This window comes from Cottoperca gobio, chromosome 8, assembly GCF_900634415.1.
Source record: "Cottoperca gobio chromosome 8, fCotGob3.1, whole genome shotgun sequence".
Lineage (NCBI taxonomy): Eukaryota > Metazoa > Chordata > Actinopteri > Perciformes > Bovichtidae > Cottoperca > Cottoperca gobio.
The window spans coordinates 943,061-957,803 of record NC_041362.1 but is presented as its reverse complement, the minus strand read 5'-3'; the positions used below and the strand labels follow the sequence as shown (position 1 = coordinate 957,803).

At 41.9% G+C, this 14,743-nt stretch overlaps 1 protein-coding gene across 3 annotated transcripts in view; it reads right to left on the bottom strand.

Moving 5' to 3' along the window:
- Positions 1–14,743, bottom strand: part of LOC115012802 (shisa family member 6) — a 60,999-nt gene that overhangs the window by 10,327 nt on the left and 35,929 nt on the right. For all 3 annotated transcript variants that reach the window (XM_029438602.1, XM_029438603.1, XM_029438604.1), the window contains exons 6-7: positions 1,395–1,457; positions 498–518 (exon numbers count right to left, since the gene is read on the bottom strand). In XM_029438602.1, the coding sequence (XP_029294462.1) occupies positions 498–518; positions 1,395–1,457 (84 nt within the window). The remainder of the gene's footprint in view (positions 1–497; positions 519–1,394; positions 1,458–14,743) is intronic.

The window sequence follows — 14,743 nt, the reverse complement described above, 5'->3', positions numbered from 1 at the left end:
GCACTGCGCAGAGCTCCTGTGGCTTCAGTATTTGGGACGCCCAGTCATGGGTCAGGAGGCGCAGCGGGTGGGGAGGGCTGGGGTTTGGGCAGGGACGTTGTTGCTGGATTTAAAAATAGGAGTGGGTGACTACTGCAGCAAAGAGGACAGAGACACATAGCACCACGTAACATATGGTGCAGAGGGGAGACATTCACTGAGGTGGAAAAAGAGTGTGTCGGCATGTATATGGGTTTGAAGGGAAGAGAGAGCCAATTAGGAGTGAAAGAGTGAAAATAATGTGTGAAGAAGAGATTTTCAGATCGGACTTAAGGTCATGGGCTGTAATGCAGCGGCGTGAGAGCAAAAAATACAGAAGCGCTTAAAAAAAGAAAGAAAAAGGAGAATAGAAAATGACCCCCAGTGTGCAGGTAAAGTGTTTTGATCTCTACATGATATGTGTAAGAAAAGGTGAAGAAACAATACACATAAACACCAAGTGTATGTGTATTACTTACCGTATCTCATTTGTCTGTGGGCTACCAAGTCCAAGTGAGAAAGAAAAGATCAATAAGAATCAATGAGCACAGATGTCTCAACCCAACCTCCCGTGCTGAAGGGCTGGCCCTGTTCAAAGCCAATGTTGAGAACTTTGCCACAGGTTAACACAGAAAGTCTCTGGAATTATACTTAACAGCATCAGGAGCTTCAGAAGCCTTGTTTGAAGAGTTTTATTTGGTACTAACTGTACTTTTGAAACCCATTTTCCCTGTAAAGAGGCAGACAAGCACATACAGAATGTGGACCGCAGTGCTCCATTAATGGTGGAAAGTTTGTGTAATGACTCAACGACTCTGACGCAGAACGTCGGCCTCTGCAGTTTTTAGAATGTCAGGGAGATTTTTTATAACAAATAAGGCCCGAGTCCCTCTTTAATTACACCGCCTTTCATTACATTGACGTTTAGATGCGAGAACATTCAGTTATTCCACGCTAAAAGCTGCTCTCCTTTCTCAGAAAATCACATTTAGAGAAATAGATTGGATGCAATAATAGTAATTGAGTTTCCAATAACTGCAGCAAAATCCACAGATGATGCTTTGATTATCATAAACCTTTTGCTTTTCATTTTCTCCGGTGACTTCTTTATCAGTTCCTCAGATTTTAATTTCCCTGTGAAAGATATACTTTGTCCTGTAAATAATCTATCACTATAATTGTTTGACTGACAGATATTAATGCATATCATTTGGGAAAGTTAAGTCTGGTGAGATTTTGAGAGATATTTTGTGGGTTGCTTTTCAAAATGTACATTTTTCCCCTTTTCAGTTTCAGGTTTACAGAGTGGCTTTGTGCACTTTGAGTAATGTCACACCTGCAGTTAAGGACAAAACTACTTTTCTGTGTTTTCTTACCCAGTTTAGGAGTCAGAGCAGTCAGATCCAGGTGGCTGTGCTGGTAGTCATGGTGATGGTTTCCTATTGTAAGAAGAAAAGCGAGTTAACACTTCATTTCAACGTGTTAGGTTCAAGTGACGAGAAGAAAATCAGACATGTCACAGACTTTAGTCCTTCCCTGTGATGTTAAAGGGCCAACTCAATTCATTTTAATGAGTAGGCTGATAGGGTTTTAGCTTTGCTTATAACATGTTGGATTCATGTTACCGTAATGTGTCATTTCCAACATATTTCCCAAAACATTATCAATCCGTAATTGGACGCCCACCCGGCAGCAACTACGAGGAGCACAGGACGTTATGTAAACCCTTTGAATTAAACATTGGTATATAAATAACTGTTCTGGGATTTAAAGTCCCTCTGTGAGTTTAGCACAACAAGCAGTGTGACAAATGTTATCCTCCTGTTCGACAGAGTATCAGCCGGCTTCTGCTTCCAGCCTCGTCAGTGTTTGCTGTTTCCCCAGATATGAGAGCTTTGATTTGTTCAGTGTGTCTCAAGTGAGCGGTAAACTGTCACAGCTCAGTTACGGGACCGTGAGTGTTTCTTCCATTCGACAGAGTCCACAGTGTAGAGCTACTTTGCCAAAAAATGATTGATTACAGCCCGTTTACATGGGAACATGGAAGCAGCTACACCTCATGGTGATCCATCTTCACTGTAAGTGAGTCAATTTGATGTTGCACTAATATCGTTATGTGCTGTTTGAGTGGTAAAAGAACAAAGCAACATCATCTGAGACCTCCATCACTGAGCAGCTATGGGAGCACAAATAATTTCAGAGAGTGAGAATATTGCCTTTATTCAATTACGCTTTGTGTTTCTGAACGGCAGAGCAAACAAAACATGGATATATGATAGTTGTACCTTATTTGCATTTAAATATGTTCATCCATCATCCTATAATAGTGCTAAAGACAATAAAAACACTCCGGCTGGCTTAAACCTACACATATGAGCCCTTTAGCAAGCTTTGAGGAGCAGGCAGGGGGGCTGCGCTCAGCTTTTGTTAAAGATCAGTGCCTGCATTTCAATGACAATGCTTCTCCCAGCGGGGGATGGTGACATTTCTGACAAATGTTATTTACTTATCTATAGATCCGAGCCAGTATAACGATGAACCTTGGGTTGGAATATCTTGCTAATCCCAACTGATATTGATAATGAGTTGAGGAAGAGAAGGAATGTAGAGTCCTCTGGTTAAATGGTTTTAAGTAGCTGTGTACCATAAGTATACAACAAGACCATGCAGCTGCACTTTCCAATCACACAGGTTTGATCAGGGGACCAGTTATAGCGACTACAGAGAGCTAAATTACCCTGCTATGAACTTAAGAAATTAAAGCAGTTTTTGCACCAAACAAATAACAACCTTTGCTATCTGTGTAATTGCAGAAACGTCTTTCTTCACCCCAGCTGAGAACACCGACTGCCACATAAATTTCACGCATTAAAATGCACAATGAGTGTTTAACCGAGGTTCAAAAGTTTATCACCCGGCGAGGACGGTTTTTCTTTGAGGTAATCTCCGGTTCAGGGTTTACGTGTGTGTGATCCAATTATCCCCTTTATGTAAGGTATTTCACTGTTATTGCTTCCATTGTGCAGCGACTCTGCCACTGAACTGAGCCCACAGTAGAAAAACTAATATGTAATTTGTTTATGAGGAAGGCGGATTCTTTTACAGCAAAGTCTGCTCCCAGCACTCGATAGATGATCAGCCATGAATCAGCCCCGGGATAGTGAGCAAACACTTTCACACCAGATGCAGTTATTTCTGAGGATGGAGTGTTTGCTGCTTTACTTTAGTTTGTTCAGTGGAGAAAAACTGCAGCAAGATGCCTGAAAATGTGAGTCTGCGATCATGCGATCATCTCCAGCACCCTACAACATGGAAATTATTATTTATATTACTCATATTGTTCTTATTATTAACTACCGAGACAGGAAATTACACCAGAAGACGAGTTCATCATGCAAACCCAAAGTCTCTTTGGTTCAGACATCCTCCTCCACCAACACTGACGAGCTGAGCCAATGAATCTACATCGCTGTTAGACTACAGTCTGTTGCAACAGCTGTAATGGATGGGGTCAGTATACAAACGTATGTGGACACCAGATTACAGCCATGTGTGATTATTGAACATGTCATTCTAAAACCATGAGCATTAATGTGCAGCTGCAACAGCCTCTGGTTTCATGTTTTCCACCAGGCTTTGGAACCTGGCTGCAGGGACTTGTTCACATTCAGCCAAGAGAGCATTGAAGTCCAACACTGATGCTGGGTGATCCGGTCCGGCTCACAGTTGGCGATCGAGTTCATCCCAGACGTGCTGGATGGGGTTGAGCTCAGGGCTCAAGTTCAAACTGGGAAAACTATTTAATTTTCACCTGTATTGTAAAGACAGGAGGGCATGACATGCAGCAACCAGACAAACATTTCTCTCTGGACATGGCTCTGTGCACAGAAGCGTTGTGTGCGGAGACAGGAAAAGGTCTTCACCAAAGTGAAGCCGACTGTTGTCAAAATAACATTATATGTTGTAGCATTGAGATCAGCCTTAAATGAAACTAAATGAAACCATTAAAAAGAGCGACATCACCAACAATCTTTCAGGACATTGTATACACAGAATACATGACATGCTACCAACAGGGGGACCTTTGTTGGGGACTATTTTCAGCGGCGGATGAATACACAATTGGTGCTCTAGTGAGGACGGTAGTAGTTATATAAGTAAGAAGATATATTAAGCTTTGATACACACAATATTTATTAGTGGATACATTCATTGTTGTTTTTAAACGGGATTTGTATAAAAGTACAATTTATTTTTCCTGGGAACCAGCTGAGACGTGCCGGGCCAATCACAACCGTTCATCTAATACGGGGAGAGTTTGAGACGAAGACCTTAAAGAGCAGCGACCTTGAGGTTATTATTTCTCTGTGTTTGCTGTTCTTCTGAACGAGCTGAAGTTTCTCAGTGGACTTTTCCTGGAGGCCAGTAAAAAGTGCTTTACAGTAATCGAGGCTCATGAAATAAAAGGATGAATCGGCATCTCTTGGCTCATAAATGGTTGTACCTGAACTACTGATAAGGTTCCAGACTGATTTGCATTTGCTCTGGTGATGTCAGGCTTCAGTTTCTAAGACCAATCTGTCGCAGTTTTTTTGAATATATATGGATTTATAAAGTATCCTTTTAAAATGAAGGCAGCATGTTGTCAATAAAAAATGTTGTTGCCAGCAATCTTTATATCATTTCAACAGAAAACTGCGACGGAAATACCGAGCGGACGACCTTTACGTGCAGTCCCACCACTGCGGAGCGAGAAAGTGGAACAAATGTTGAAATTTCTTCTTCCAGATATCACCAGTCCAGCTGACAGCGAGCCCCGGCCGATGTGAAGTGTATAGAAGAGAACATACCTGCTAAGTGTTAATACATAATGCAGCACCTCTCACTGGCAGGGAAGTGTGTCACATGGATTGGCTGTAGTAATGCTGGCGGCTCTGTCACAAATGAATCGAATTCTTCCAGGTTTCAGCGGGTGGACAGAGGGGATCCCACTGTGACCCAGATCCATTTTAAACGGCTCGCTCTGGGGAGGCTGATGGACAGACGCTGGCAGCGGAGAGAGCCCATGCTATGTCATTATGCTGGCAGAGTGCACCATGTGGACCTGGTGGGACACATCACCTCGCTCTGTCCTTGTGTGTGTATACGTGCGCGTGTGCGATGGAGAGGCAGAGTGACACGAGAGAAGGATGAGAGCTTTCATTTCAAGCGTCTTAACCTTCTGAACACTCAGGACTTCAACCTCTTACGGACCTGTGATGGGCAACAAACCTCAAATGGAGAAATTCACAGCTGAAATAGATAGATAGATAGATAGATAGATATACTTTATTCATCCCGAGGGAAAGACGACAATCTGAAGAAGTTACAGGAGAATCCAAACAATTTAGAGTCTGATGATCTGAAGAAATGACGATCAAATCGGTCCAAACTCTTTCTCACCGTCACTTTGAAAAGAAGCTTTTTTAGAATCAAGCTGGCCTATTTAAACAAATAGTCCCTGAAACATGAAGCCCCAGGGACTGAAAAGTTTGAGCCTCCTCTAATTCTAGTTCCTTATATGAATTGGTTTTTGAACTCCCACTGCATATATATATATATATATATATATATATATATATATATATATGTGTGTGTATATATCACCACGTTGGTGTGATTATTATGTTAATCTGTTTGTTTCATGTGTTAATGTTACAGTCTCCTGCATGCACCTCATCGTTTGTTGTTATTGTCACATTTGGTTTTAATCAATACATTTATTTTTAAAGTTATTTTGAACCTTTTCCCAAGAATTTTAGCATTTCCAGGGTTTTTTAATGCAAGAAATGTAAAATGTGCATTACACACAGATATGTGGAAATGACACTGATTTAAATAAAGTTTCCAACCATAAATATTTCATGCAAACCACAGAGTGTTAATACATATTATAATATGTACAGTACATGTACATATTATAATATTTATTAATACATATTATAATATGTACAGTACATGTACATATTATAATATTTATTAATAAATATTATAATATGTACAGTACATGTACATATTATAATATTTATTAATAAATATTATAATATGTACAGTACATGTACATATTGCACAGTTGGTGTACGCCTGGTGTTACTCTTGGACAAACCTGTCTAATAAATTACGTTTTTATCCCTTTTTATCTGAAGTTTGGTGGTGAACTTGATAACACTTGGTTCTATGTTTCTATTGTGTGTTTCAGCTCTGGACTACCAGCTGTACCATCTTCAGACATCTTTATCAACAACAAACTTCAGACGGAGTGTAGTTTCTTCACATTCAGTATATTCAGACCACTATTACTCAGTGCCAGAAGCACTTGGAGTGATTATTCACTGTTTTGCAAGAACAATACGAGAGTTATCTTTTGAATGAGACCAAAATCCTGCAGCTGGTGCAAATGGTTGAAGAGCAACTTATAATTTACTTTGGGTGTCGTTTGTAGGTATTTTCGGAAGAGGTTAAAGAGCAAAATGAAGGGAGCTGAATGCATGTCATGCAGCTGATGCTTTAATCTAGTGTAACTCATCTTTGGTGACATGTTGGCGTCTTGTTGACATCACATCGGCCATCTTTTCATCAATCTAACACCCCAGATGATTCAACGGCACATCTCAGTTTACCGTTTTAATTGTTTTTCCTTGTAGCATTTAACTCAATTAAAGTATTTCTCTCTGCACACAAATAAATCTTCATCCTGTCTACAATCTCACAAGCTGCAGCTGTAAAACATTCTTCTTCTTACATTAGCAACGTGCACAACAGAAAGCATCGGTCCACACAAACACAAACGTGTCATCCTTACCCCGCACGGCGTCGTGAGCTGGGCGGCGGCGTCTCGGGGGAGTCTGTGAATTACTAACAAGGATAAGCACAGATTTATCTGATGTCTTCTCCGATGTGTCAGAAGTAACATCATACAAAGCTGCCGTTATCCTTGCCGTGGAATATAGGACTCGGTGAAGAAAGAGGCCGAACAAAAGGAGGCGAGTGAAGGTTCCACGTCGACAGCTGAGGCTGAAGATGTCTTGAGAAACAAACCTGCAGATTTTAAAACATAATACTGGCGAAGGTATGGAGACAATCGTAACGCTGCAACATACAGGGACGAACACAATGACCCCGTGCACGAAGCCAAATGCTTTTCCCAGTAAGAACTTATATATATATATACATATATATTTATAAGGATTATAAACCTGTATTACTGCTTTCAACCCAACCGTGCTCTCCGCAAAGACAGATTTGTAAGAAGCGGCATTGTGAACGTAATTCATTGGTTTGAATCGTCCGATATTGACGTTGTTGTCTGAAAGTGTTCGAGCTCCACCCCATCCAACACGTCTGGGACGAACTCGATCGCTGACTGAGCCGGACCCAACATCAGTGTTGGACTTCAATGCTCTCTTGGCTGAATGTGAGCAAATCCCTGCAGCCAGGATCCAGAAAGCTGGTGGGAAACATGAAGGCTGTTGCAGCTGCGCATGAATGCTCATGCTTTTATAATGACATGCTGAAGCCTCATAAATGTCTGTAATGCACTTACTTTTGTCCACAGTGTCAAAACACTGAAACATAAAAGAGTTCCACCTCATTTAAAACGACGTGACGAGAAACATAATCCAGTTTTAGTGATTCTTTAAGTAATTAAAGAAAACTTCTGGCTCCTTTTCTCTTTATCGAACTCGTGAGACAAAGAGTGAAATGAGTTTTTAGCAAAATGGGGATTTTGTTGGAAATAGTTTCATGATGAAAAAGCAGAATTCAATAAAACTCGAGGCATAAACGTAAGACAATATATGTCAGAAGTAATTAAGTTACAGACCATTTCCAGACTCTTATCAGGTTTGGTGTAAAGGAAAGGCAGCAGAGTATTCCGAAAATGAATTATCCAGTAAGTTCTTTCCCATAATTACGCTCCATGTTTTCCCCGTAATTACGTTGATAGTTTGGCACAAAGCAACTGTTGATGAGCAGCTGATGAAATGATTACGTGAAGGAGAAAAGGTTTTGTGAAGACACCACAAACTGGAAAATTACCACTGAGATCTGTTAATGACTTTGCGATTATGAGCCGAGCTCGGCTGCTTCGCTGGCATTTAGCAGAGTGTAGAGAAATCTACATCTAAATGTTTACATCTTTGACTTGAGGTGCGCTCCTCGTTGAGAGTCTGTCACCATCCTCTCAGTCTCATCTATAATTCTGACAGATCAGTGTGTGTGTGTGTGTGTGTGTGTGTGTGTGTGTGTGTGTGTGTGTGTGTGTGTGTGTGTGTGTGTGTGTGTGTGAGTGTGGCTCAGACCGCCCTCCTTCCTCTCCACAAAGAGCAGAGACAACCGAGGCGACCGGCTCGGCATTACACATGACGACTTCCCACCAGGGGCCCCTGAGGCCGAGGATCTTTGTTTCTCCTTTATTGATTAGGCATCGTGTGTCACGGCTCCTGGGCGCATCATGCGCTCCTGACATGCTTTTTCCAGACAAGAGAAGGCAGAGGGTTGTTTCCCCCCCCTCAGGCTGACCTTGTGACTTCTGAACAGAAATACGAAATTCCTGCAGACATACGATAAATAAGCGTGGGGGGTGCAAGGGAAGAAGAAGGGTGTTTTCTAACTATTAAAACACAGGTCATGCTCCTTTGTGGGTTTTAGTGACCTGGTGGGGGTTTACACTCTCCAGTTTAACACTTGCTGGGTGTTTTCCACCATTTCTGACTCAATAATTAACTTGTTTTAAGACAACAACATAATGAAAAACAAGGTTTTTGTGTTTCCCCTGAGGATTTCAGTCCTGGCAGTTTGGAGAAGGCTTTAAAAACACAGTATAATGTTCCTAACCTAATGGGAGGTGTATTGGGCGTATAGTTCATATGCCTCCCTTTTTTAATGTTAAATCACACAAAACAACAAAATGTTAAAGATTTAGTGTCAAAACATGTCAGATGTGCCATGTAGGTCGGCCAACTTGAAGACTTTTCCCACTGGGTTTGAGCATAAGGAGCTCACCTTACAGACACAAGGACTCTTTGGGATAAAGTCTTTGCAGTAAGATTGGTGACACGGTTGGATGTAACACAATATTAGAAGCTGCTCATTGAGTCTGTGACTAATATGAAATCCTAGCACGAGACTCTCTCTGCAGATGTGTTTCCAAACCTAACCTTGGTGTTCCTGGAGGAAAACAAAAAAAGAAATAGCATCAGTGTCTCGCCATTTAGCGAGTACTCAGAGAATCTTTTATCAGGAGGCTTTGGAGTAAGTGGGTGTTATTTTACAGCCTTGAAACATTTCTTGGCTCGGTGCTGCCCGTCTTTGACTGGCTCCGTCTCCTTCACACTTCTACCACTTTCACAGAACCAAAGCAACAAGCGGCCTTCTCCTCCCGACACGATGTGTGATGATTAGAACGGATAATTACATCCATTTACATATAAATGTGATTGATACTTGTCCTACAGAGCTGAGCTTCCTTAAGCCGCCGCATGAGCCGTGTGCCACTGATCTTGTTATAATCTATCCATAATATTTGCATCCTTCATCTGAAGTTACCTAATTAAATGATCATTCGCCACAAGTAAACAATTGGGTATTATGATGCTAATTACCGCTGGCTGAACAATGTGCGGCGTGTTGAGAGATTCGTCTAATGGTGTTTATTAGGAGACTTAAGATTAATACGACTTCTTAAAGGGACGGAGTAAGACGTCTGCGACTGCGGTGTCTCTCTTTGTGAGAGGCCGCGGCTCTAATTGATTAGGTGCTGTCATCTTCAATATCCACCGCCCTCATAAGAACCTCAAACGAACTCTCCGGTGATAATGCCAGCATCTCGTTAAAATTTCAGCGCAGTGGGACTTTTGGAAATGTCACGACGAACACAAACGGTTTCCAAAGCAGGGAGGACCTTTTTAAATAGACGCCACAAATCTCATTGTCATAACAACTAGCGCTAATGTCTTGATTGTGTAATCATAAATGTAAAAGACACAATCAAGTTCCTTCTCCCCGTTGTGTTTTTGTAATTCTTTTATCAGCGCTGCCTGAAGCCCCTGGGTGAAGGCGTTAGGAACATTTGCTCACTCTGTGTAGCCTCGTGTCAAACATGCCCTGTAGTCAGGTTGCGCCTCAACAGGTACACAGTCAGACTGCTTATTAAAACATTGGCTGAAGCCCAAACAGCCTCTGGGTTCTTTGAACTGGTACCACGCCTGAAGCTCGCCGGTGGGCTGCAGGTGCAAAGAGTTTGCCAAAAAGGTGTCTGGTTGGAGGTTTGACCCCGGGGTCTCACTGAGCCACTTCCTTTGACATGCTGTAAAAATCCTGACACGCTTGGGAACTTTCACTCGTGCATGTCTCAAGTGGCGCCGTGACCTTTGAAGAGCCGCCTCACATCACGCCAAACACCATGTTTTAACAAACGTAATCATCGTCTGGACCTTGTTGAGACTTTTGTTACGCGATTGCACGACCCGAGAAAATAAACGTTGTTTTAAGGTTTTTAAACTTCCATTTTTCTGAGCAGCAGCAACCTTTAGTGGGACTAAACATCTGAACAGAAGCTGTGGTTTAAGAAAGTAATGACCTTCTCCTCTCGTCTGCTGAACTGGCTTGTTTGTCACCCTACAGTGGTTCCAGTAACGCTGCTCCAACAGGATGTGGACACCTGCTGTCCCCCAAAGGTCAGTCCTTCACCCCGTGCTGTTCCCACTGTTTATATGCTTTCCTCTCGTCTAATTACTTTCCACAGTTTCATTGCTGCACTGGCGAAACCAAAAATATGCTCTTGTGATCCAATAAAGACAGTTTGTTGATCTCTTGTGTGTTATTTGTTGTTGTTAGACAGAGATGTTTTGTCAGATTCACCTCCCGTGGTTAACCAACAGAATAAAGACTTGCTATTGCAGTATATTGGGAATTGTACATTTAAAGGGGATATAAGCTCATAAGGTACACACTTGTATTTTGAGTTTCATGCTTTATTGTTCAAAAAACACATTATTTTTCCGTATGTATGAACAAACCAGCCTAGCATGAAGAGGCAACAACTTGCATTTCATTGTGCGACCCGAGTGACAGAACGACAATAAATGGACTTTGAAGTCTTTCAGATCTCTGAATGCCGACCGTAGAAAGGAAATGAGAGCAGTTTTATATTGTTGAAGCAAAGTCCTTTCAAAAGGTCAAATACTCAAGGTGAGTCACCGTCTTATTTAGTTTTTATTCTTCTGGGATTGTGGATCAATCTTGAGACTCATTTTGCTTTCAAGCCCTGAGTCGAGTGTTTTAAGCAGAACAGTCTCAAGTAAATCAGGTTTCCCAGGAGTTCACGAAGCCATTAGACGTGGACCTGCGTGCTTCTCTCTCCCCACGCTCAGTGTTTGTACAGCAGCAGCCTGCACCTTATAATTATCCCACTGCTGAAGGTAACACATGCACAAACTGAACAACCAAACATTCAGTGACAAGAAGCTACGCAGCAGTTTGTTTTTTGGGAAGCGAGTTAATTGACTCGTCTCTCAGGGAGGTCTTTTTGTACTCGCTGTGCGTCCACGTCCACAGCCCCCCCCCCCCATGGTCCTGACCACTAATTACCCAGCAGCAGGGAAGCATACTGTGAAAATGCAACTTGCTCGCTCCAACATGGAGAGCGAACTGTTTAAAAAATGCTTCTTTCTGTTGCACAATCTTCTGCTTGAAAGACGATATTGACTTAAAGCAGGTGTGTGTTGAAGATATGAAACGCCTGATCTGACACCATGTTGTTTCATGGAGCCTGCCGGCAAAGAAGTGAGGTGGGATCAGATTATCCTGACAGGAGAAAGAGGATTTATTTCCATCAAAAAACAAGAGAGAAAATGTTTGAGACATTCCTGTAAAAAAATACTTTCCTTCCATAAATCTGAATCGGTGCTTCATATCTGATCTGAACCTTTTCTGATTCAAAGGAGACACGGGGCGATAAGGAGCAGGTGAGAGGCTGCAGATGAAAGACAGGACTGAAAGAGAACGTGTATGAAACAGTGAAATGATCGCCGGGTTTGTGTATCAGAGCTTTTGAAGAGGCGTCTGGTTTGTACAAAGGGAGAGGTCAGTGAGCAGATAAGGTTGGAATACAAACAGGTGAAGAAATCCCACAGTGCCAAACAAAGAGAATTAGAAACACAGGTGAGAGTCGAGGATGGATGCAGCCCTCCGAGGGATGCCAGACATTTTCTGACCTAAGCAACATCAAAGGGGTGACGATGACGAGCAGTGGGCATTGCTGTCTGTCAAGAGAAACCTCAGTCTGATATAAGAAGCTTTATCATTTCTATTGTTGCCAACAAGTCCCATGAAAAGACCGGAACTAACAATGTGTGTCTTTGACATTCAGGATCCAGATGTAAAAATCAATCACAAATAAAATCAATCAAAAAGTGAATGAAATGAAAAAGAGAAAAGTAAAAAACACTCAAAGCTGAGAAGAAATATAAGTTCAGCTTTTTATTTTCTTGCCTGATCATCCCAGCTTTACTTTCCTTCATACAGAATGCTTCACTCGCCTTACAAACAAATGCAAAACATCAAAACAAAACCTTTAACCCGTCTCAATACCATTTCCACTTGTAGTCGCTGCAACACGGAGCAACAGATCAAACACCAGATCCCTCTGTAAAGGCTTGTTTTCCTGGGCAACATGTTCACCTCCTGCTGATGACATTTGTAAACAGCATTACTGAGTCCTGCTACCTCCACTCCTCCCGCCTCAGAGAAGCTGCTTTCGTTCTCCAGTTTAAGTGCCTGACGTGAGGAGTCAATGGCAACGTTTCAGCCTTTAAGAGCACTAAAGACTCTGCTGCTATTACTGCACGGCCTTTCATTGGAACAAAAGCTGCGGAAACAAAGAGAAAGAAAATGAAACAGCGACTGGTGATTTGCATTCCTCTGTATGTAGAGGACGTACACTGCGAGACCTTAGGGCGGTAATTTACAGTTGGAGATGAAGAGGAGAAATCAAACAACAATTTGCGAGATTGATTTGCTCAGAGACGCGTTGTGCCTTCAAGTGTCTCACACGGTGGAGTAAATTAAGTTCCTGCTGCCTCTTGTCTTCCATCTGAAGACTCCTGCTGTCAGTGAGCCTCCACCCGTCACATTTTGATCTTTGCTTTCATGTCTCTCACTCCCCCCCTCTAACCAAACATCTCGCTTTTTAATTAGACCCAGGAAGAGGCTGCATCACTTCTTCATGTGCATGTTTTTTAACGTGAAACCTAAAATATATTATTCAATGTGAAAGGAGGTTGCATTAACTGAGGCAAGAATTCAGTGTTTACTGCAAATATGAGCCTGTGGCTAATACAGCGTGACGATCACACAGACAGCACACACACACACACACACACACACACACACACATATATATATATATATATATATATATATATATATATATATATATATATATAGATAGAGGAAGAAAAAACAGGAAACTGCACTTCGAGGACCTGATAGATGAAAACTAAATAAAAACTGAACCTAGCTAAAAGTGAGAGATGAAAATGTATCAAGGTGCGAAGGAGTTAAAAGACACACCTCGGCGACTGCTGGAACAAACAACATGCAGACACAAGACAGAGTGATGCACTAACAAGCCCTCCGAGTGCCTCGTTTTCCCACCTCTTGCAGTGTCTGTTCATTTTGGCTGCCAGACACATCGGCGTGTGGGTTCGCAGAGGTTATGACTGCTTGCAGATGAAATCCTAGCGGGCATTGCATGATTGGAATCCATGTAGTGATTCTGGCTTTTGTCTGTGTCAGCTGTTGCTCCTGACAAGAAAACATGATGTCAAACAGGAGGATAGCAAAGAGCAGCTGAAGATAAGCTTGCCATCGTTTTAAATTGGACAAGAGGTAGCAATGTGCTGCACCGCAGAACAAAATATATGGACCGTAAACAAGTTTCTGATAGTAATGGTTCCCTGCCAACATATTGCATTTTCAACGGCTCAGTTATGAAGGGCAGTGCTATAAGTGAGCAGGCTTTATTTCAGTCATAAAGATGCTATATCACCAAAAGTACACATAAAAAAAACACTTCCTCAAACCAAAACGACAGAAAAGGTTGTTTGCCAACGACTCCCAGAATGACAAATATGAGTTTACAACGGCAAACGTTTCTGTCCGTGTTTAATGTTGACAAAACTACGTGATTCTGTTCAGGAGAAGATCCTGGTTTTGGTTCAAATAAATATGTTTGTTACGTAACTTATGTTACATATGTTAGGGACGTTTGTTGCTAGTACTTACTTGTAGTTCCTAGAGTCTCTAAGAGTACAATGGGAGCCAGAGCCTTCAGCTATCAAGCTCCTCTCCAGTGGAACCAGCTTCCAGTTTGTGTTCGGGAGGCAGACACACCCTCCACATTTAAGAGCAGGCTAAAGACTTTCCTTTTTGATAAAGCTTATAGTTAGGGCCGGGTCAGGTTTGCCCACAGAGGGTCTAAGGACAGAGGGTGTCGTATCCTGTACAGTCTGTAAAGCACACTGAGACAAATGTATAATTTGTGATATTGGGCTATATAAATACATTTGATTTGATTTGTTGCTCTTTTATACTTCATCACCTGACTTCCTACTTTTGTCCCTTCATAATTAATACAGCCACTAGAGGTCGCCGATGTGGGTCGTAATAAGCTGCATGCACAGAC